At 44.3% G+C, this 25208-nt stretch overlaps 1 protein-coding gene across 4 annotated transcripts in view; it reads right to left on the bottom strand.

Moving 5' to 3' along the window:
- Positions 1–8561: 8561 nt before the first annotated feature.
- Positions 8562–25208, bottom strand: part of IVD (isovaleryl-CoA dehydrogenase) — a 61870-nt gene continuing 45223 nt past the window's right edge. For all 4 annotated transcript variants that reach the window (XM_088461384.1, XM_088461386.1, XM_088461385.1 and 1 more), the window contains 7 exons: positions 21614–21750; positions 21372–21468; positions 20766–20859; positions 13107–13188; positions 12412–12516; positions 10976–11048; positions 8562–9261 (listed from right to left, as the gene is read on the bottom strand). In XM_088461384.1, the coding sequence (XP_088317510.1) occupies positions 9128–9261; positions 10976–11048; positions 12412–12516; positions 13107–13188; positions 20766–20859; positions 21372–21468; positions 21614–21750 (722 nt within the window). In that variant the 3' untranslated portion in view covers positions 8562–9127. The remainder of the gene's footprint in view (positions 9262–10975; positions 11049–12411; positions 12517–13106; positions 13189–20765; positions 20860–21371; positions 21469–21613; positions 21751–25208) is intronic.

Below are 25208 nucleotides of genomic sequence, written 5' to 3'. Positions count from 1 at the left end.
CAGAAGGCGCAGACCTCTCTCACTCTGACTCTGTCTCAGGAGACGAGGAGCCACCCTCTATATTAAATATACCTGCTCTTGTTAGAGCTGTAAAATCTATTATACAAATAGAAGAGGAAGAACCCGCTCCTAAGAAAAAAACAACCACTTTTTAAATGACAAATGGTAGTTTTACCAGTTTTCCTCTGATCAGCTATCTGATCAGCGTGTGGATCATTAGGTCTACATTGTCTAGATAGACAATGTTTGGGTAGACAATGGAAGATAGACAGGCAATAGGTCTACAGGGACTGAAGGTCGACACACTAAAGGTCAACTAGTAACAAGGTCGACAGGTAGTGAAGTTCGACATGATCATTAGGTCGACACTAATATGGTCGACATGCAAATGGTCTACACGTTTTTTTTGTTTTTTTAGCCCTAATCTTTACCCTGACCCTAAGGTTTAAAATTCCAAAATGTATAAGTTTCTTTTACCCTCTTCCAGCTACTGATTGGACTAAATGGGAAGTTCCCCCAACAGTGGATTCTCATGTAGCACGTCTAGTTAAGAATGCCACCTTACCCATCCATACTACAACCTCCTTGACGGAGACTACAAATAGGCGTATAGAAGCTTGTCACAAATCCATGTACTCTCTTACAGGAGCTATTACTCGTCCTGCTAGGGCTACGGTCTGAGTGGCAAAAGCCATTGAGAGTTGGGCAGAGGCCCTATAAGAGACATTTCCCCCTGATGCTTCAAGGGAACAACTATCCTACATATCTCACATAAGAGAAGCAGACTCCTACTAGGGAGAGGCAGCTATGGAAATGGCTTTCCTGGCCTCCAGGATATCTGCCACTTTGGTAGTGGTTTGCTGTATTGTTTGGCTCATTCCTAGAAAGCAGACTCAGGTTCAAAAAGCGCTCTGGAGTCCCTTCCTTATTCTGGAGATATCCTATTTAGTCCAGAATTAGATAAAATTGTGACTTTTGGCAGCTTCCAAGACAGCGTTCCTGCCCTCTGCATATAATACAAAGCCTCGGACGTCATCATTTTGGTCCTTTCACCCTCAAGGAAAAGCTAAGGGTCAGTCCTTTCCACGGCAACAGGCATCAGCCAAGGCTTCCAAGCCTAGGGACAAACAAGCCTGGGCTACTAGACATCCACCTGCCAAGTCTGAGGATAAGCCTACAGCCTGACGGGACAGGCCTCTCCCTGGGGGCTCCCAGGGTGGGAGACAGACTTCTTCAATTTCCCCAGTTTTGGTGTCAGACCAAATTAGATGTCTGGGTAAGAGAAGTGGTCTCCCATGGCTATGCTCTATCCTTCCTAAGGTGACCCCCCCCAGCAGTCCTTTTGTACAGGGCCTCCTTTGGACCCGATCAAGGCCCTGCTGCTCCAAAAAGACATTCAGTCCTTACTGAATTCAGCATCGGCCTATCCTCAAATCTCTGAACAAGTTTATCAGGGTGCCCAGGTTTCATATGGAAACCCTCCACTTTATTATCTTGGCTATGGAGCTTGGGGATTTTATAGTGTATCTGGACATTTAGGACGCTTACCTACATGTACCTATAGCGCCTTCTCATCAACAATATCTCCAATTTGCTATCCTACAGCATCATCACCAATTTCAGGCCCTACCGTTTGGCCTGTCAACAGCCCCTTGGGTCTTTACCAAAATCATGGCAGTTATGATGGCCTCCCTTCGTCGTCAAGGGATCAGACTGCTCCAGTACTTAGATGACCTCTTACTGTTGGCCAGCTCCCCAGAGATTACCTGCAGATGGCTGTGAAGAGAGGGCGCAGTCCTGTTGATAGCTCCGGCTTGGCCCAGGCACCATTGGTACTCCAGTCTTCAGAGGCTCTCCATAGACGTTCCTCTTCAACTTCCTCTATGGGTAGACCTATTGTCTCAGGGTCCATGTCTACACCTGGACCTGGCCCATCTGTCTTTAACTTGGCTCTTGAGACATTCCTCCTAACGGCGAAGAGATTTTCCAGCTCTGTGGTCCAGACCTTGCTCAGGGCCCATAAACTGGCCTCAGCCAGGATTTATCACAGAATATGGCATACATATTTCCAATAATGTGCTCCAAGAAACTATGACCTCCAGGTTTTTAATGTGTCTAGAATTCTTGCCTTTCTTCAGGCTGGATTGGATCTAGGCCTCCACCTAGCATCTCTGAAAGTGCAGGTCTCTGCTTTATCCTACTAGAAGCAGAAAGAAAAAAAGGGAGGGAGGGACCAAGTGCTCTATTTACTATAAAAAAATATAATAATAATAATCCCTCAGAGGGAAACGGTTTATGAGCATATATATTTTATATTCTCATCTACAGCTGCTATCACAAACAGGTGTATGCTTATTCTTATACCAACAAGTAGAAAAAGATGTGGACAGCGCTTATTGACAAGTAATATATATTTTAATATTAAATACCCATATTAAGACATCAAGTGAGCATATTCCATAGAATAATAAAAAACTCAAAAAATAAATAAGATAAAATAACCACTTATTTACCGTCCAGTATATCTATTTATAAGTAGTATTGAAGCATATAAAAGACAAGAAACAGTGTCTATCTTTTCCTACTCTCTAACCACACTTCTGAGGAAGCCGCTGATTATTCATAAAGGTGGAGAAACGCGTAAAGGACTGTGAGAGTGATTTCACCAACTGGTATACACCATCCCTACAACTCTAGAGATAGCAGTGAGTACGGAACTGAACAAGTGACAGGATCTTGATTGTGCTTTGAGGGAAGGGTTTAAGAGGGTAAGCTCTTTATGGCTTAAAAGTGACTGCTCTAGTTCACACGCATTCTATTAATGCTACAAATGACTGCCTGACTTTGCATGCATGCCTTGGGAAATCCCACTAATGCTATGACTTGCTGGCTATTGTTTGCACACATGCTTTTGGAAATTCTACTAACGTTGCCACTGTGACTGCCTAACTCTGCTTGCATGCCTGGAGAAATCCTACAAATGCTACAAACTGCTGGCGATGACTTACAAAGTACTGCATTAACAAAATAAGAGCTTGCCAGTCGACCTCTCCCCTTATTTACCCTCCTGTTTACAAATAGGACAACCTACTTCATATTCTTCCCTACCCATATACAGCCAGAAAGTATAATCATTGAATTTGATGGTTGATTGTTCATAGAATTCTGGACTATCTAAAATTTCAAGTTACAAAGTTCTATCAAATGCTCCTTTGTGCTTGGAGAGTACAAAAAGACAGACACTGTTTTTTGTCATTTTATATGCTTAAATACTACTTATAAATGTATATACCGGCCGGTAAATAAATGGTTATTTTATCCTATTTATTTTTTTAGTTTTTTTTATCATTCTATGGAATATGCTCAATTGAAGTGCTAATATGGGTATTTAATATTAAAATATATATTACTTGTCTATAAGTGCTGTCCACATCTTTTTCTACTGTGCTTTATCCATCTGGTTCCAGGGCAGACTGGCTCCTCTACCAGATGTTCATACCTTCCTGCAAGGAGTTCTCCGTATATAGCCTCCCTATGTCCCTCCTGTGGCTCCATGGGATTTGGCAGTGGTGCTCCAAGCACTTCAAGAACCTACATTCGAACCCCTGGAATCAGTGAATGTCAAGTGGCTCACTGCAAAGACCGTTTCTTCTGGCTATCGCATCTGCCCGTAGGGTATCGGATTGTCACACTCTGCTCAAATTGTGTGACTTACATTACCATTTGTTGCAGGTCAAGATTTCTGCCTGACCTTGGTCGAGAACCATGCACTGACATCACCATCATGCACTATGTCAGCTGCTAGCATTCTTCCAGTGGGAGTGCTCCTGCCTCAGCAGCCTATCAGGGACTGGCAGCAGATTCATATCCCGTATGAGAACTCCCACTGGTGCCAGAGCTAAGAGTTACTTCCTAGTGTTAAGTTTTATCCTGTGGCTCCTTTGTGCAGAAAACTATCACTGCTACCTGGCTCTATATCTACAGTTTCTGTGTCTTGATTTGTGTGCTGCAGTATTCCAGTTTAGGAATCACAAGCTGTTCCAGTGAACTTACTCAGCAAACATCAGTTGCAGTCTATTGTCCAGCTCAGTGCAATCACCAGCTGCACTGTATAGAGGATTCCTGCAATCAGCCTCTGCAAATCTATTCCTTACCCTGGCTTTGTTTCGGACCTGCTTCTGTCTAATCCCTGGTACTGCGTTTGGTTATCTGGTTCTGACCTTTGCTATCCTTTGTGACCTGCATACGTCTGCTTCCTGGTACCTTGTTATCCGTTTGGTTCTGACCCGGCCTGTTCACTACGCTGAAAGTCTTCTCAGCTCCATCCAGAGTTTACCAGCTCCTGTATAGGGGAACCTAGTCTGAGGGACGCAGCCAAGCCCATACCCTCTTGCAAGGGTCCCTGGTGAACACCGCCAGCACATTAGACTCCGCGCCTCAGAAATATGTCACGCCAATTCCCAAATACGGGTTGCGTCCATTTGCCATCCGAGAGTTGTGACACAGATTTAGGGTCGCTTTCATGTCGCTCCCCCTTTTTAATCTTTCATCGGGTCCAGGCGGTTCTTAGAACAGGCTTCCTTCACCAGGTAGTCTCTCGGTTCCACCTAAATGAAGAAATTGTGGTTACGACCTTTCAATCACCAGACCTCTCAGCAGGTGAGGCCTCTTTGGATGTGGTCCATGCTCTAAAGATCTACGTGGACCGTACTACTTCCATTAGTAAATCGGACTCCCTCTTTGTCCTATACGGATTCCACAAGAAGGATGGCCAGCTAACAAACAGACATGTGAATCCATCTGGCCAGAGTCTGTCACAGGCTTACACGCAGTCTGGCCTTCCTGTGCCGGCTACAGTATCTGCTCATTCTACTCGCTCTGTAGGTCCTTTGTGGGCACTATCTGTATATAGATTGAATGTTCTCCGCATGTTTCCAGGTGCTACAGATTTCTCTTAACATACCATTATGTCTTTGGAGTGTAACTGGCTTCTCACAAAATAAATGTGTGTGTGTGTTCAATTTACAAAACAAATATATTTGAACTGGAGAGGATGTAGAGAATGGTAATTAAATGAAAAGGCTGTAGCAAGTTCTCAAATGTTACATTTAGTGGGTGCAGGGCCGTGCTGTTGCTACAGCAACCAAAGGCTAAAATGGGCCAACCTCCCGTGCCCAGCTGACACCCGCATCAGTGCCATACACCCCCTGTCTGTGTGTACTCTTCCCCACCCCCAGCTCTGATCACCAGACAATAACTACTAAGGGGCACATAGATTGAAACAGGAAACTCCCCTCTTTCAAGACAGAGTGCCCCATGTGTGTGCAGGTCTGTATGGTGGCGGTATTGTCAGGTGGTCACCAGACTATAGCTGCTAAGGAGGCCACATAATTTGAAAGAGCTGACTCACTTTTTACAAATATGGGTGCCCACACAGTTGCAGGTGTCATAATGGTGTTAAGTGGCCACGCAGTCCCCACCCCCATATACAGAAAACATTAGTTTACGTATTGCAGGGTGACATTGTCCAGTGATCACAAGCCAATAACTAGGAGGCCACACTATTTCAAAGAGTAGTGCCCTTGATTGTATAAATGCCAGGTTGGAAGATCTTTCCCATCCCTGGACATTTTTCTGTAGTGAAGGGGTTAATCAATGGTGAACACGCTGACCACCAGGCAGTAACCTCTATGGGAGCACATAGTTTGAAAAAGGGGATTTTTTTTTTATCTTGTACAGTGTCGGATTTAGACACACAAAGTACCTCCTGCCAACTTTTCATTCATGTTTTTTAAAATTTACAGATCAGAGCCATCGTGGACAATAGCACTTGCATGAGGTCCTGGTGGCTGCCGGAATGTCACCACCGGTGATCCGGACCAATAGGTAAGGTACGTTTGTATTTCCCCCCCCCCCCCCTTGAAAAGTGGATGACTAGCTGTACTTGTCATCTGCAGTTTTAGTATGCATGTGGATGATGAGTGGGACTCGCCATCTGTAGCTAAGAGGTTAAGCAAAAGCCGTCGCTTTCACCTCAACCCCACACCTACCGAGAAGCGCTGGATTGAAAAAGACGCTTTGTAAATATACCTTTTAATCTCACAGGGCTGTAAAAAGGACTATTGCCCATTTTAATTTGTCTTACTTTAGTATGCTACTATCAGAACTGGCAATGATAAAAAAGAAGCTACTACCATCAACAACAACACAAGTCTGTTGATCTAGGTAATAGTCATGTTTCCAGCACGGAATAAGGAAGTGCAAAACCAATTGATTCAGTTCCTGCCCCTCTGATCACCAATCAGTATAAACACTGTGCCCGTGCCGGATACCATAGAGGTAAGTGCTTTCCCCATTTGGTGGAGTAGATCCAGATCTCTGCCACTATCAATATAACAGAAAAATAATGTTTTTGCTGCAGTGCACATTGATTAATCAGTAGACCTATAGCACAACGGTGACATTACTAGTGTAATTTAATGTTCGTCAATGTGACAGATGAGGATGTACCACCATTTGTTTAGTCAAAGTGTGTCTTGTTCCTGGAGAGGGGGGTTAATACCCGATACCTTTATCACCCTTTTGCTGTTCCATAGTAATGGGAAGGGGACAACATCTCAATACGTGGCTATACACGGCCAATATGGATTTAAGTACTGCTGGATGGTTTATATGTAATTGAATTCCAGCAGTTTTAATGAGTAAACTATGAAGGAATGTGGTGGGACATTTACATTATGATTTTTATTATGTTGCCAGAGCCAGATGGAACTAATGCTGGGTATACACTATGCAGTATGCAGCAACGTCGTTCATAGACATATTAGGTCGGTGTCACAAGCCACCGATGCGAACAACAGGCGATCAGTCAATGAACTCCTCCAATCAGCTGTCCGTCATCCCTGGTCTGATCTGGATTGGCTTCTGTGGCTATTTCCTTCTGGTGCGAAGGCTGCTGTGATGCCGGTGATAGCATTTTCACGTGTTTCCGGTTCTGGTGTTGGTCTCCTGTTTCAGTCAAGTATCCAGTTATCCTGTCTGCTTTGTATTGTTCCTGCCATTTGTGTCATCCAGGCGGCACCATCCACATTCCAGTCTCCAGCCGTTTGTGTCATCTAGGCGGAACGGACCGCATTCCAGCGTCCGCAATCAAGTGTACTGCCGCATGTATCAACCCGGCTGACAAGTTGCACATCAGCGTCCAGTGTGCGCAATCAAGTGTACTGCCACTTGTGTCAACCCGGCGGCACGAGTCGCACAACATCTTGTCAAGGCTTACCAGCCCTCAAGGCTGCTACATGGCCCAAAGGCAGCATCTTGCTTCAAGGCCCAAAGGCCACATTTTGCCAAGGCTTACCAGCCCTCAAGGCTGCTTCACGGCCCAAGGGCCACATCTTGTCTAGGCTTGCCAGCCCTCAAGGCGGTTACTACAACCCAAAGCCCGCATCTTTCTACAAAGCCTAAAGGCTACCTTTTTGCTTCACCTCATCAGCCCTCAAGGCTCTTTAATGACTGCAGCTTGCCAAGTATACCAGTCCTAAAGGCTGTTGCGGGACTTGTCCTGGAAAATACCTGTATACTTGTAAAAGTCGGCCATGCAGCACAGTTGATGCCGATATATCGGTACATCTGTTTGTGTGTACTGGTGACCCGCTGACCACCTGTACACTGAGATGTCTGGCCAGACATATTGAACAACTGCTTAGTAAATGTGTATAATTTAACAAATCACTTAATTAGCGGAAATGGTCGGTGAGCTGGTAGGTCAGTTAGGTGTGTACCCACCTTAAAATGTACTTTATTATACCCGTGCATTACAGTGCATATACTCAGGAAGGTGTTTTTTTTTTTATTCTACCCAGCAAGACAGGTGCCCTGTGTTTCATCTATATGGTTTCTCTCTGTTGCTGTACACCAAACAGCATAGCAAGAAATTATGAATAATTGGGATGGGGGTTATGTGTAGTGTTTGTTACTGAAATATCTCCAGGGGAATTATCAGGGTGTTCTTGTTTTCTCTTTGACAGGAAATCTCTATACGGCAGTGTGTCCTCCTTACATCAGCAGTTGTCAATCTCAATCTTCAAGTATTCCCAATAGGTCATGTTTGAGGATGTAAGTCTGTGGAAGCAGGTTGGATAGTTACCCAGCAAAATAAATTTATTTACCTGTGCATGATTAAAGCGATCTACAAAACATGACCAGCTGGTTGTACTTGACGGGCGTTGAGAGCCCTGGTTACATTGTTGCCTTGTGTGCTGTGCGATAATGGTATTGTTTTACCTCTGCTACAGTCCTATCCATGTACCTATAAGGGTTCCGGGGTACCATTTGGGCACCTAAACCTCACAGAAGATTACACAGTTAGAGTGGGCAATAAGGATGCCATTATAGGGCCTGGTTACACAGGACTTTATATTACCCTAATTCCAAGAGCCCAATAAATAAGTCACACAGAATATTCAGACTGAATTCAAGATTTTGTTGGTAGAAAATAAAAATATCTCCCAAATACAAAAAAACCAAACAAGACAAAACTGTGAATAAATGTGATAGAGAAATAATTAAATCATCTTTTATTTGTGCCTGGAGTAGAGATAATATACACAACCTTCTTCCCAGTCCTATAAATGGCTCCAAACAGCTGTCACCCCTCACTGACACAGAGGACAGCAGGGAGTTACAAGTCTCTCTAGCAGATAAAGGTTTATAGTTCACCTATCCACATTCTACATTCCCCAGCATTGTGACCTATTGCACAATGCTCTTCTGGTTATCTCCTACAACAGGGCGTCTTGTACACACACCATTTGAGCAGTCTCGCTCTCCCCACTGTAACAATACATTAATATTTCTGTACTCTAAAATCAAAACTACTTTCACATCATTACATGTTCATTAGATCCTTGAGGAGCCATTTGGCACAGAGGGAACAGTGCCTGAGAGTGATGTAAATTCTCTTATAGCCATCACTCCCAGCAGGTGACTGTAGTGGTTTCCTTATATCTCTTGTACAAGGAATTCAAGAGAACCAGTTTTGAAATTGTCCATATTGCAAAAGTGATGAGGTTAGAGGTTGACTGATTTTAATCCAAGGAATGCTGCAGAGTTTTACATGAGTTGGAGACTATTTGTACAAAGCATTGAAGGCTCTGCCTATGACAAGTCTCCTGACTTCACTGGTACCTGCCCCTATCTCGTACAGTTTGGCGTCACGGAGGAAGCGGCCCATTGGGTAATCATTTATATAGCCATTGCCTCCTGTGGGAAACAAAAAATGGTCATAGTTTAGAGAACATGAAGACAAAGCAGCCATTGCCACCCATAAAGCTAGAGTTGGATTTTAGTGGTTCTGGGGTCTATTTACTATGCGTGGGTGGAGATAAAGTCAACGGAGATCAAGTACCAACTAATCAGCTTCTGTCATTTTTCAAACACAGCCTGTGACATGGCAGTTAGGAGCTGATTGGCTGGTACTTAATCTCCGTTGACTTGATCTCCATCCAAGGCTTAGTAAATAGACCCCTCTGTGACAGCGTAGATTTAATAAAGCTTCTGTAACAGCTTAATGATATAAACCACAAAGCATCATAATTTCATTTCACATGCTAGCAGGATGAGCCTCATCCCAGACTGTGTTTAGTTTCCTCAAGGGAACCCGGTCAAGATCCCAACAAAGGGGATGCCGGCACTTAGAATACAGACACCGGAATCCCATCACCTGTCAGAATCCCGGTGCCGGCATCCCAAAAGTAAGTAGCGGTATGAGGTTTAGGCACTAGAGGGAGGGTTAGGTTTAAAATGTGGGGAGGGGAGGTTAAGTTAAGGCACTAAGGGGAAGGGAGGGTTAGGGATAGGTAGAGAGGGGAAGGGTTGGAATACCTACTGACAGGTGTCGGTTTCCTAACCCTGTCGGGATGCAGTCATCGGGATTTTGACCGCCAGGATCCCGAGCACCGGCATCCCGTACCTAACCCTCCTCAAGAGCTTAAACAAATGACTATGGGGTCTTCCCAAGTATTAGAGTACATACTACGTAACATTCTCATAACAGAATCCAAGTAAAAATGTATTTTATTTTATTTTGTACAATTTTCTGAATTCTGTGAGATGAATGACAGCCTCTCTGTGACTCGTCCAGTTTCCAAATTATAAATCCTAAACTCACCAAGACCCCCTCTTCAATACAGAGGAGTCCTTTAGTTTGCTTTGTTTGGAATCCCATTCTGGCAGCAAGAAATAAACTACTGTACTTACTAGTTTTGCAGTCACCTTGTATTGAACTTTAAAACCTTATCTTCGAAATTTGACAATAATTTAATTTCTTATATATGTAGCACAGACTATATTCAAAAACGGAAGTCAGTAGATTTACTGTAGATGTGCTCACTTATCTTTCCCTGTGCACCATAGCTCTTCCAATAAGGCAAGTGCTCCTTCATTATCTCACCCTGCTCCACTGTACAGTCACACACTGTGGGTCTAAGACTTAAACACAAACATAAGTTTGCAGCTTTTTTCTGTTGCAATTTGGACATTTGTTTTTAGTGCGCAAGGGTGTCTTTCTGCAATGTGTACACCAGACAGGAGACTGCGCATGACCTGAGGGCAGAGCTAGGACAGTAAAGGATGTGCAGACACAGGCAAAGAGTGTGTAGTATGTACTCTGTGTGCATGGAGTTGCAAATTGCAAAAAGTCTGACTTTCGGATGCTATAACCTTGGTATATATTGCACACTAATGAGGATGATGACGACTGTGTATGATAGGTCACACGTTAAAAAATGCTCTAAGACTGCTCCAACTGTGCTTTAAAGGTCACTTTATACTGCACCTAACACTTGTTTTACTCAAAAATGGTGCTATTCACTTTATTTATTTTTTACTTTAGTATTAAGTGAAATACTATATGCAGAAGTCGAGTAGGTGTTAAATAATTGTAAATGCCATTTGCAAATGTCAGCGATCAGCTTACCCAAGCACTGGATGCCATCAAGAGCCACCTGAGTAGCACATTCAGCAGCATAGAGGATAACTCCAGCACAATCCTGTAGAAAAGGGCAAACAGTATCCATAATGTAGTGTCAGTATCCATAATGTAGTCTCAGTATCCATAATGTAATGTCAGTAACCATAATGTAATCTCAGTATCGATAATGTAGTCTCAGTAACAATAATGTAATGTCAGTAACCATAATGTAGTGTCAGTAACCAATGTCAGTATCCATAATGTAGTCTCAGTATCCATAATGTAGTCTCAGTATCCATAATGTAATGTCAGTAACCATAATGTAATCTCAGTATCGATAATGTAGTCTCAGTAACAATAATGTAATGTCAGTAAAAAAAAATGTAGTGTCAGTAACCAATGTCAGTATCCATAATGTAGTCTCAGTATCCATAATGTAGTCTCAGTATCCATAATGTAGTCTCAGTATCCATAATGTAGTCTCAGTATCCATAATGTAATGTCAGTAACCATAATGTAATGTCAGTAACCATAATGTAATGTCAGTAACCATAATGTAGTCTCAGTAACCAGAATGTAGTCTCAGTAACCAGAATGTAGTGTCAGTAACCAGAATGTAGTGTCAGTAACCAATGTCAGTAACCATACTGTAATGTCAGTATCCATAATGTAATGTCAGTAACCAATGTCAGTAACCATAATGTAATGTCAGTAACCATAATGTAATGTCAGTAACCATAATGTAGTCTCAGTAACCATAATGTAGTCTCAGTAACCATAATGTAGTCTCAGTAACCATAATGTAGTCTCAGTAACCATAATGTAGTCTCAGTATCCAATGTCAGTAGCCATAATGTAGTGTCAGTAACCATAATGTAGTGTCAGTAACCATAATGTAGTGTCAGTAACCATAATGTAGTGTCAGTAACCATAATGTAAAGATATATTCCAGATCATCAGGGACTCACAAATATCTAGTGTATCTCCAAATTCAAGTCAAACACAACTATTGATGAGAATGAGAATACTCCTGGATAGGCAAAGCTTTTGGTCAATACTTTATCCTCAGGGTGCATAATACAGGGTCATAGTGACAGGAAGTATCCACCTACACACAGACTGTTTTGTCCTTGTTAGATCTCCCCAGTGCTCAGGACATGCTCTACAAAATCAATATGGTAACACACATAACCAAACTGCTGCTATATAAAGGTGAGCACTATGGGGTCATCATGGAGTTTCAGGGTATTTCTAAATTTCCCGCGACAATTTACAGTTAATCATCTCTGCCATGTGGTAATGTTTGGTAGAAGAGTTGAGAAGGATGCTCATCTCTAATGCTATGTATGTATTCTGGCTTGCACATCTCCCGTACGTTCATGGTTTCAGTGAGGAGACCTAGGAAATGACAGACGTAATCAGTATAGGGCACATACACTCACCTTAGCATTAAAATGCCCCTGGTCACAGGCCTTTGCCACATTATAAGTATATTGCCGGCATGCTGTAAGACGTGTGTACATATCAGCCATCTTCCCCTGCATCAACTGTTAAAAGAAAAAAATGTGTTTAACAAACATGTATTTGTGCAGTTAGTATAGATAATCAGCAATATATCTATATACCTGCGATCAGCCATGTGGTTACAGGCTGGCTATTTAGCTCTGCTTAGAATTTCACATTGGTCTCTTTTTGTAAGGCTTAGTATGCGACTCTGATTCATATACAATTAAAGCTGGGCCATTGCTAAGGGAGTTTCTGGTATCTTACAGATGTAGCCACGCTCATTGTTGCCGCGATGCGCCCCCACACACATCGGGGCATAGCGCAGCATTCGCCAGGCTGCGAGTATGTGCAGTCTGCGTTCACTCCATTGGAATCTATGGTGTGCGCGTGCATACGCACGCCATAGATGCGGGCACATTAGTCGTGCCGTCCATGCTGCGATGTGATTGCATCGCGGGATAGAGGAGCGTGGCTACATCTGTATGTGCAGCATTTCAGGACGATCTTGTAACAGAATGTTATACTACAGGACTGGGGAAGTCCATGTCATTGCTCTCCTTCTGCTACTGGTGTTACATAAACAGCAAAAGGGAGACTAGTGCGGCTTATACATATTTCTGCTCAGTTTTACCTGGAAATATCCGATTTTTTGACCGAAGGCTTCTCTTGTGTGTAGATAGGGGACGGCATGGTCCAGAACAGCCTGCATGATGCTAAATGATTACAGATACAAAAAAATTTCTTTGATGGTGATATTTAACAGAAGTCACTAACAAGATGGACTTTTATTGGGATTTGCTGGATTAAATTGATCCAAGATTCCCTCTGGGGATGGATTGATAGGCTGCAATGTCAGACCTCTTATAAGGCAGTTCATGCAAGCATACTTCATTTACCTACTATATAACCAGCAACCCGTTATGTCGAATATTCTAAACAGATGAATTACTTTTACCTTATTTTACCTCATCAGACAGCCATTAAGGAATAAATTATAATGGAGGGAGGTCAGCGCTACACACTTCAATAGTAATAATAATTTATATCTACTATTGGGCTGGGTACCCATTTGGGGGGTAGCAGCAAGCACCATAACCTTCACATAACCCATATTGGAAGCGCAGGTCTCCTATCTCTCTTAAAATAAGCCATTAAGGAATGCAGGTGGATGGTGCTTAATATTGTTTAACTGTACAGATATAACTCTGTCCTCCAGCAAATTCTAATACTTGTACTATATTACCCATATAATGTTATATTTATAAATGTTACAGATTGACAAGTAAATAAATGCAGTGAGAGTTCCCTGCAATTTCATTTCTCTCTTTTAAATTATTATTATCCTTTATTTGTATGGCGCCACGAGGGTTCTGCAGCACCTAACAAAGTACATAAACTAATGAGAACAAAAAAACAGTGACTCACAGTGCAATACAATGCAGGATAAGGACATGGTTTATATACATTGCTGCGTTAGTGGTCATAACACTCAAATAAGCAGCAGGGTGGCTGAAATCAAGAGTTAGGTGCCGGTGTAGGGAGTATGGAGTATATCATAATATAAGTAAGGGAAGGAAAGGCACATGGGGGAAGAGGGCCCTGCTTGTGAGAGTTTACATTCTAAAAGGGGAAGGGCAGACAGACAGGGGAGACACAGATGGGGTAGATAGTGAGCATGGGACAGAGGGTTAGGATGAGAGATTGATGACTTTGATGAAGAAGTGAGTTTTGAGAGCTCTTTTGAAATTTAGTAGAGGGATGGAGAGCCTGACAGGGAGAAGTAGAGAATTCCAGAGGTAGGGAGCAGCACGTGCAAAATCTTGGAGGCAGGTAAGGGAGGAAGTAATCATTTAGCATTCACTTGCAGGTGCGTCGGGTGAAGGGGTGTGGCTACACCCGCACTGGGGAGGGGGCTCTGTTAGACCTTCAGCCCGGCGCAAAGCCAGTGTGATCACTCCCCCCACAGGCATAGGAGACTGCTGCAGCCGAGAGCAGTCTCCCTGTTCAGCCCAGCACACAGCAGCGTGTGCTATGTTGCTGTAAGTGAAGAGGGCTGGGGCAGGAGTGTGAAGGAAGATAGGGTCAGAGATCTAAATTGGAGAGGAATAGGTTAGGGCTTTGTAAGTGAATCTGAGAAGCTTAAATTGGGTTCTAAAGAGAAAGGCGAGCCAGTGTAGAGCTTGTATGAGAGGGATTGCCTTCCAGATCCCCACGCTGACACAGCACGTGCAACAAGGGATAGTCTGCCAGCAGACACATCTGCATACCGCTGACAGATACCGAACTTCCCCACAGCCACCCGGACCGCGCAGACCCCAGGTACCATTTAAGTATTCCGGGCCCTATGCATTAGGGAGCGCAGACGGGAACCAAATAGTGGGCACAGGCACATTGCCTTCCCAACCTCACCTATAAAGGCTATCTGTGTGTGATCTACACACTAGGAAGTTACCAAGGAGTGACAATAAGGGTTACTCTGACACTACTAGCCATATAGACATTGAAGCTTTGCACAACTATGGCTAATAGCCGGTAACTGGACATAGGCAGTGATACAGCTCACAGATTTGTCTCTGCAATTTCAGAACTACATTTTTTGGACAATCTCTTCATATCTTTTATATGTCTAATGCTGTTAGTCTTGTATCCCGATATTAGGCACCAAGGTATAGATATTCTACCTTACTGTCTAGAATACTGGTAACAAATTTTTAATAAGTTTAATTGTAACAACAGTATTGATTCTTTATTGCATTTATGCATAGAGGTATGCACTGGTAACAAATATTGTTGCAAGTTTCTAGAATTTGCAGCACAGTCCAAAAATAGAGTCTCATAGAGCGTAAATCGGTTGCTTAGTGCTCCAGGTATTTATAAACTAATTCCATGAATGTGTGGAACAGCAGACATCGGATTACAAGTTCATACTGAGCAGTAAGTACCTTATCGCCAGCCAGCTAGAGGAAAACATACAACCGTCTATATATTTTTTTAATGACTATGGGAAATGTTTATGTATTATGCCAGATTTATTTATAATTAATTGTTATTTGAATTTTAATAATTGGTGGCTATATACAGTATATGTACCTCTATGCACACAGACACAGGTGATTTGCATAATGAAATTACCTTATTACTAAAGAACCCTCACTGGTGAAGCTAGGTTTAAAAGGAGCACAGAATCACTGGGAGAACATCCTCTGACGAAACTGCTAGTTCATGGAGTGGAGAAACGCGTAAGAGTCTCTAGACCTGTCAAACTGATGGCATGTACCAGGAGTCGGGAGTTTGCTAGACAGTGCTGTTTTATGCCCTCTGAGGTCGGGAGTCATTCAGAGCATCAGCGGTTCCAAGTATCCAGCTCCCACCGTATGACACTGGCAAGCTGTGTCTTTTTTGGAATATACAATACCTCTAGCCGGCCGGCGTTAAGGAACTTACCTCTCAGTATGAACTTGTAATCTGATGTCTGCTGTTCCACACACACACATGCGTGGAATTAGTTTATAAATACTTGGTGTACTAAGCAGGGCCGTAGCTAGGCTAATGCGGCCGGTGCCATCGCACAGGGCACAACAGGTCAGGGGGCGCTGTTTGGGCCTGTCAAATTTCTATTTATTATCATTCTTGCTTGTAGCTTCCTCTTATTTCATCCCCAGCATCTCCTGGCCTCTCCTATCTCTTCCCTGGCCCTTCCCCATTAAGCCATGGCCCTTTTTTGGGTGCATGATGTCTCTTTGAAAAATGAGGGGGGCGCCAATGCTCTTTCTGGCACAGGGCACCAAAAAGTATAGTTACGGCTCTGGTACTAAGCACCCGATTTACGCTCTATGAGACTCTATGTTTGGACTGTGAGGTCTACAGACATTCTGCTTTGTGCAACTAAGCAGCAGATACTGAGTGATAAAAAGTCAAGAGTGATCAGTTCCAGCATCTACTAACCCCGACACAGACCACAATTATAACCTTATTCAAGACCTGGTGACTCTACAGTGCATTGTCACCAAGTCAGAGTGTTGAAGACTGTGGGCATATATTTGCATTATATTTTATTATTACTATTTGTTTATATCATTCCCCTTTTATTGATGCTTGATTAAGACACCTACTGCAGAGGTGATCTCTTCTAGGGCAAAAGATATACTTATGACAGCCTAATCCATTTTTTACCAGTTTGACATATATTATGTGTAGTGTGTGTTGTGTATTATTATTGTTTAATTTTTATTAAAAATTGATTTTTCTTTTTCTTACATTAAGTGCTCCTTGTTTAGACTATCACTTGCTCTTCTACTCTATGCACCTTATTGAGCATTAATAATATTATCATGTGGAAGTGAAGCATTTCCAAAGAATTTAAGGCTTTATGTTTAGTGGGGTATATAGATCCTACCGCTGTAAGGAGCTACTTCTATGGAATACTAAATGTGATTGTGTTATTAGTTTGTCTTATGCGCCTGAATTGTATATGGATATGTATATACATACACAAATAAATATTAGTTCATTTTAGGTTTGTAGTTTACCTGTTGTTATTATTATTATTATTATCATCATTTATTTATATGGCGCCACAAGTGTTCCGCAGCGCCTTCAAAGTACATAGACAAATAAGTAACCAGTGACATACAATACAATACAATACAGGACATGGATAATAAATATTGCTATATTAGCGACCTTTACGCCCACATAAGCAGCCAAGTGTTAGTTGCCCTAGTGGGGAGTAAGAGATAAATTAAATTACAGTACGGAGAAACATAAGAGGGTAGAGGGCCCTGCTTGAAAGAGCTTACAATCTTTAAGGGAGGGGAAGACAAACAGGAGTGACAGAGAATGGGCTAGGTGGGGAGAAAGGAAGATGTAGCAGCAAGTTAGGATGAGAGCTGGAAGGCTTTAATGAAGTAGTGGGTCTTAAGAGCTTGTTTGAAAGATTGTAGAGAGGAGCAGAGTCTGATGGGGAGAGGGAGGGAGTTCCAAAGGTGGGGAGCAGCACAGGCAAAATCTTTGAGGTGGGAGTGGGAGGAAGTAATCAATTGGCATGAAAGGTGGCGTGTATTAAGTGAACGAAGAGGGCGGACAGAAGAGTGAAGGGAGATTAGATCAGAGATGTAAATGGGAGAGGAATGGGTGAGGGCTTTGTAAGTGAGTGTGAGAACCTTGAATTGGGTTCTGAAAGGGAATGGGAGCCAGTGGAGGGCTTGCAAAAGAGGGGAGGCAGATGTAGAGCGTTTGGAAAGGAAGATGAGCCGAGCAGCAGCATTGAGCACAGACTGATCAGTAGAGAGATGGGATTTGGGGAGGCCAGCTAGGAGAAGGTTACAGTAGTCCAATCTGGACATGACCAGTGAATGTACAAGGGTTTTGGTAGCATCCTGGGTGAGAAAGAGTCTGATCTTGGAAATATTCTTGAGATGGAAATGACAGGACTGCGAGAGGTTCTGAATGTGTGGTTTGAAGGAGAGGGAAGAGTCCTGGATGACTCTAAGGCAACGCACTTTGGGACTAGATGAGATAGTTATGCCATCTATTAATAAAGAAATAGTGGGACATGATGTTATGTGGGAGGGTGGGAAGGCTATCAGCTCAGTCTTAGACATATTAAAGTTTAAGAAATCACTGGGACATCCAGGAAGAGATAGCAGAAAGACAGGTAGAGATAAGAGTCAGAGATGGGGAAAGATCAGGTGAGGAAAGGTAGATATGAATATCATAAGCATAGAGATGATAATGGAGGTGAAAAGAGCTGATAAGTTTACCTAGAGAGGACGTATAGAGAGAGAATAGGAGAGGTCCAAGAACAGAACCTTGGGGAACACCTACTGTAAGAGGCGGTGGGGAGGAGGAGTCGTTGTGAGAGGAAACCGAGAAGGAACGGTCAGAGAGGTATGAGGACAGCCAGGATAGAGCAGTGTCACATAGACCAAGGAAGAGAAGCATATGCAGCAGTAGAGGGTGGTCCACAGGGTCAAAAGCAGCAGAGAGGTCAAGGAGAAAGAGCAGGGAGTAGTGGCCCTTGGATATGGCAGAAAGGAGGTCGTTGCTGACTTTTGTGAGGGCAGTTTCAGTGGAGTAGAGAGAATGGAAGCCAGACTGAAAAGGGTCAAGGAGGGAGTGGGAGGAAAGTGGTGAGGAGGTTGTAAACAATATGCTCAAGGAGTTTGGAGGCAAAAGGGAGGAGAGAGATTGGTCGGTAGTTAGAGAGATTGTTAGGATCAATGTTAGTTTTTTTTAAGAATGGGGGAGACAAGGGCATGCTTGAATGCAGAAGGAACAGTGCCAGAAGAGAGGGAAAGATTAAGAAGGTTGGCAAGATGGGAGCAGGCAGAAGGAGAGAGGTAGCGAAGGAGGCGGGAGGGGATAGGGTCGAGGGGAGAGGTGGAAGGGGGGGGGAGGACTGGAAAAGGGCCTTTACTTCCTCTCCTGTCACAGGGGAGAAGGATGTCAGAGTCGGTAAAATGGATGGGGAGGGGTGATCCGGGAAAGGAGGAGGTGGAGAGCTGGGGGACTGGTTGGATATGATGTCCTGACGTATGGAATCAATTTTAGATGTGAAATAGGTAGCAAAGTCAGTGGCAGAGAGCAAGCAGGGGAGACGAAGAGGGGGTGGGCAGAGGAGGGAGTTGAAGGTGGAAAGGAGACGCTGGGGATTTGAGGACAGGGAGGAGATGAGATTCTTCAAATATGACTGTTTAGAGAGGGAAAAGGCAGCACTGTAGGATGACAGCATGAATTTGAAATGGAGAAAATCTGCCTGAGCGCGTGATCTTCTCCACGGTCGCTCGGTGGTTCGTGAACATTTTTGCAGGTATCTGGTGCATTTGGAATGCCAGGGTTGAGGTGTGGATTTTTGAGGGTGAGTAGTGATCACCGGAGCAACAGAGTCAAGAGCAGAAGTAAGGGAGACATTGTATAGGGAAGCAGCTTGTTCAGCACAGGAGAAAGAGGATAGGGGAGAGAAGTGAGTCAAGTAGGGAAGAAAAGAAAGCTGTGTTGATAGCTTCAATATTACGCTTAGTGATGGTGGCTTTCAGAGGTAGAGGAGGGGAAGGAGAGAGGGATAGGTTAAAAAAAGAGAGGAGGTGATGGTCAGAGAGGGAGAATGGGGAATTGGAGTAGGCAGAAATATCACAACGGTGAGTGAATACCAGATCAAGCAAATGCCCACTCGCATGGGAGGGTGAGAAGGTCCATTGGGAGAGGCCAAATGAGGAAGTGAGGGTGAGTAGTTTGGAGGCAGCAGATTCTGTGGGGATATCAATAGGAATATTGAAGTCACAGAGGATAATAGAGGAAAGGTCTGAGGAGAGAAAGTGAGTGAGCCAGGAAGCAAAGTTGTTAAGGAACGGAGGGAGGGCCAGGGGGGCGGTAGATGACAGCTACTCTGAGGTGTACTGGTTGGAAGAGGCGTATAGCATGAACGTCAAATGTGGAGAATGTAAGGGATGGTTCTGATGGTATATGTTGGTATGAGTAACCAGGGGATAGAAGGACCCCAACACTAACCCCCATGGCAACCCCCAGGCCTGGGAGTGTGGGAATAGGTGAGGCCCCCATAAAAGAGAGCTGCAGGAGAAGTGGTGTCAGAGGGTAAAATCCAGGTTTCAGTAATGGCAAGGAGATTCAGGGAGTTGGAGATGAAAAGGTCATGGGTGAGGGCCAGTTTGTTACAGACTGATCTGGCATTCCAAAGGGCACAGGATAGAGTGACAGTGTTGATAGGAGAGATGTGAATGAGATTGTCAGGGTTGCTATAGCGTGGAGATTAGATTACTTTGGGAGAGTGAGATGAATAGAGTGTAGGGATCATGCGGGCTCCTGTGGTAGGAGGGGAACCTGTAGGAGGTGGGCAGGGAGGGAAATTAAGGAGATGTGGATGAAAGTGGGGTGAAGTGACAGGGAGATAAGTAAGGGAGGAGAGATTAGCAGTGGGGTAGTAGGATCCTTGGGGGGTGTAAGAGAATGGAAAATGGAGTACTGGGAGAAGAGGTTCTAAGATACTAGCAGCAACCTGTGAAAATTAAGGATCCTTTACAGATTAGCACCTTTTGTTCTACATATTTACCCAGTATACACAGCCTGACTAATGTATAATTAAACTCCTGCACTACCATATGGGGGAATTAGGCAAAGAGAAACAATTGTGAGGTAAATTAGAACATTGTGAGGTAAATTAGAACATCAGAGTTAGACCATAAAACCTAATCTATCAGGTTTCCCTTATGCAAAGACATTACACTCCACATCTGCACATAAACTGTACCAGTTGCTCATTTATAAAAATTACCCCAATGGGCCTCCGGTGAGCACAAGTCTCTCAAAATCCAACCCACTCATCAGCACATAGACTCCCTTGCCAATATGTCCAAGCATGTTCTTCTCTGAAAGAAAATAATTTTAAAAAAGGAAAAAACTTTGACCAAACAGACTACAAAACAAGGACAACAAATTATTTTCCATGTTAGTAGGCAGCCATTTTAATTTTTTAACCCATGGAGGTGGGATAAGTATAGAGGGACATTAGGTAGAACTCAGAGAAAAAAAAAGTCACTAAAAGTAGAGTTCAATTTGCAAATGGTGATGACACCCATAGTAAAGAAAGTATACATTTTGTGGTAGGACCTATTTTTATATGGATAGTATCCTTTGGGAAATTTTGTTTTTTGTAGTGAAGGATTGGTCAGGACCACTGGGGATGTCTTCATCGGTATGCTGTATTTCTCACAAAACCTATCACAATAAATAACATTTTGTTTGTAAATGTTATTCATTATTCTATTGCCCAGTGCAATAACAGTACTCAGTAACTGTATTATAGTTACAGTGGTGGTGGCAACGGAAGCAACCTTCCTCCACTGGCTGTATCCAGCAATATTAAGGAGAATGACCTCACCCGGAATCTTGCAGTCCTCAAACACCAGCTCACTGGTGCTTGATCCTCTCATCCCCAACTTGTCAAGTTTCTGTGCGGTGCTAAATCCTGGGGTTCCCTGCAAAAGAAAACACTAAATACTGTAAAACACACAGTACATATACTTCCCTAAGGCCTCCGTCCCTTGTGGATCTACAACCAGGCCTTCTACCATCAAGTAGCTGCCTATTCCTGAGGAAGAAGCTATAGAAGGTTATACTGACCTTCTCCACAATGAACGCAGTGATTCCGTGTGAGGCTGGCTGAATATTGGAGTCTGTCTTTGCATACACAACAAGCACATCAGCATCAGGCCCATTTGTGATCCAGAACTTGTTGCCATTCAGAACATAATAATCACCTAGGAATATACAGCAATAGGAATAGAATGTAGATTTCCAAGCACCTTCCCAAATAAATTCCACAACCCAATATACTTTTAACAAACAAAAACTGTGATTTTATGCATTTGTATTCTAGCATGGATCTGTAAATAGAGCAACTTTTATTATTATTATTATTACTTATCATCATCGTTTATTTATATGGCGCCACAAGTGTTCCGCAGCACCTTACAAGGTACATAACCAAAAAGTGACTTACAGTAAAATACAATACCATGAAGGACAAGGACATGGATAATATACATTGATACATAGGTGGCCATAACACCCAATTAAGCAACAAAAAATTGGCACCAAGTGTTAGGTGTCATAGTGGTGATTAAGAAGTAGATGAACATAAAGTAAGGAGAAGCACAAGAGGGTAGAGGGCCCTGCTCGCAAGAACTTACATTCTCAAGGGGAGGGGCAGACAGACAGGCATGATACAGACAGGGGCACCGAGAGGGGGGGGGAGCAGGTACAAATTACCCAGGCTAAGGCTTGCTGGAGGGGCCCGGCGGGGGCCCTGGTCCGGCACCGCCCCCCCCTCCTACATCACAGCAGCCCAGCACACGCTGCTGTGTGCTGGGCTGCAGTGGGAGACTGCTCGCAGCAGCTGGAGCAGTCTCCTATGCCTATGGGGGGAGCGATCATGCTGATCGTGACCCCCATTGGCTATGTGCCAGGCTGAGGGGCTCATAGTGCCCCCCTCCCAGTGAAGCAGCGCTGCTAAAATGTTTTTTTTTATTCTGTATTTTTTTCCTAAGGGGACGTGGCCATGCCTCCCCTGATTAGGCCACACCCCTTCACCCGGGCCCGCCGCGGCTCTTGGCTGCCCTGGATACAGATAGGGAAGACAGGGAGGAGGGAGCATGTAGTAGCAAGTTTGGATGAGAGCTGGAAAGCGTTGATGAAGTAGTGGGTCTTGAGAGCCCGTTTGAAGGATTGTAGGGAAATATTGTAGTTATTAAACATGGTCATGTAATAAGGCAGACTGGACGGCTTCCTCCCTCCTTTCACCATATACAAATCCATAAGGAAGAGGATAACTGATCAGTATTAGAAGACATTATTCATCACAGGATTTATTTCATTTTAAAAAATAAAAAAAAATCACAGTGACATAATTCTGCATTATATAGAGATTATGTTCCTTTACGCAAGTTCTATTTGGGTGCCAGGGAGCTTTACCTTTGGTGCTATGTAAATGATATAGGATACTTAAATCATTAACATCTAAAATGATTACAAATAAGTAAAGAAGCATTCAGGTTGTGAAGGAGAGATAACATAGTGGCTAATGTTGCTGTAACTTCAGTGCAATTGTTATTATATCTTATACTCTTGACCCTCACCCTCATTTATTACACTCTGGCATCTTCTGCTGAAAAAGACTTTGAACTCCCGTCTGACCACTCGCTAACATGTCTTGTTGTAATACATAATTAACACTCTGCTTTCAAGAAATGATTCTGCATAGTTAGGTTGTAGGGACAGGGACGGTTCTAGGGGCGGGCTAACAGGGCCGTCGCCCGGAGCGCGCCGTTGAGTCCCTCCCATTAAAGAACCTGTCTCTAAAAGATAATCTTTATCTCAGTATTGGCGGCTGCGCCAGCAGGTAATAGCCACCGCCCGCTATTCAAGACCCCACTGTGCCTTATCCAAAGCCGGATTAAGGGGGCGAGTACCTACCTCCGGGGGCCCCCAACCAGAGCTGCTGCCTCCCCTCCTCCTCGACAGGAACAGTGCACTCACTGCACTGATTATGTCCGGGCTCTCCAGTGCTTGCACTGCAGTAACGGTCGGTGAAACACGGAGCCGGAATCACGTGACCCGGGACAATAAAGTTTTTTTAGTTTTTTTTTCCCCCGAGCCTGTACTGCGCGCGTGACGTCATGAGCAGTGAGGAGCCTGCAGCCGTGACTGAGGAGGAATAAAGATAAAGAGAATATTCAGGTAAAGTGAGGAAGTGACACAGGGAGGTTCTGGAAATTATACAGACACACAGGGGGAGGGCTGACACTATACAGACACACAGGGGGAGGGCTGACACTATACAGACACACAGGGGGAGGGCTGACACTATACAGACACACAGGGGGAGGGCTGACACTATACAGACACACAGGGGGAGGGCTGACACTATACAGACACACAGGGGGAGGGCTGACACTAAACAGACACACAGGGGGAGGGCTGACACTATACAGACACACAGGGGGAGGGCTGACACTATATACAGACACACGCAGGGGGAGGGCTGGCACTATAGAGACACGCAGGGGGAGGGCTGGCACTATAGAGACACGCAGGGGGAGGGCTGGCACTATAGAGACACGCAGGGGGAGGGCTGGCACTATAGAGACACACGCAGTGGGAGGGCTGGCACTATAGAGACACACGCAGTGGGAGGGTTGGCACTATAGAGACACACAGGGGGAGGGCTGGCACTATAGAGACACACAGGGGGAGGGCTATCACTTTACAGACACACAGAGGGGGAGGGCTGGCACTATAGATACACACAGAGGGGGTGGGCTGGCACTATAGAGACACAAACAGGGGGTTGGCTGGCACTATAGAGACACACAGGGGGAGGGCTGGCACTATAGAGACACACAGGGGGAGGGCTGGCACTATAGAGACACACTCAGGGGGAGGGCTGGCACTATAAAGACACACGCAGTGGGAGGGCTGGCACTATAGAGACACGCAGGGGGAGGGCTGTCACTTTACAGATACACAGAGGGGGAGGGCTGGCACTATAGATACACACAGAGGGGGTGGGCTGGCACTATAGAGACACAAACAGGGGGTGGGCTGGCACTATAGAGACACACAGGGGGAGGGCTGGCACTATAGAGACACACAGGGGGAGGGCTGGCACTATAGAGACACACTCAGGGGGAGGGCTGGCACTATAAAGACACACGCAGTGGGAGGGCTGGCACTATAGAGACACGCAGGGGGAGGGCTGTCACTTTACAGATACACAGAGGGGGAGGGCTGGCACTATAGATACACACAGAGGGGGTGGGCTGGCACTATAGAGACACACATAGGGGGAGGGCTGGCACTATAGAGACACACGCAGGGGGAGGGCTGGCACTATAGAGACACACACAGGGAGGGACACGCCCCCTTTCCATAAGCGCACGCGCCAAGGAACGCCATCTATTGAAACTTTTTTTTTGTGTGTGTGTTTGGGCGCAACTAGGAAATTTCGCCCTGAGCTCCACAATGTCTAGAACTGGCCCTGTGTAGGGACCATTGGCACGCAAGTCCTTTCTAAAAGAATGACCTTGAGAAAGACACAGAGGATCAGACTGAGGGGTCTATTTACTAAGCAGTGTTAGGAGAGAGTGTGAAAAGTGATAAGATACTGGCACTATACAGACACACAGGGGGAGGGCTGACACTATACAGACACACAGGG

This window comes from Taudactylus pleione, unplaced genomic scaffold (assembly GCF_031769625.1).
Source record: "Taudactylus pleione unplaced genomic scaffold, aTauple2 ptg001041l, whole genome shotgun sequence".
Taxonomy (NCBI): domain Eukaryota; kingdom Metazoa; phylum Chordata; class Amphibia; order Anura; family Myobatrachidae; genus Taudactylus; species Taudactylus pleione.
The sequence above is the reverse complement of the archived record's forward strand: the minus strand, read 5'-3'. Positions and strand labels throughout refer to the sequence as shown.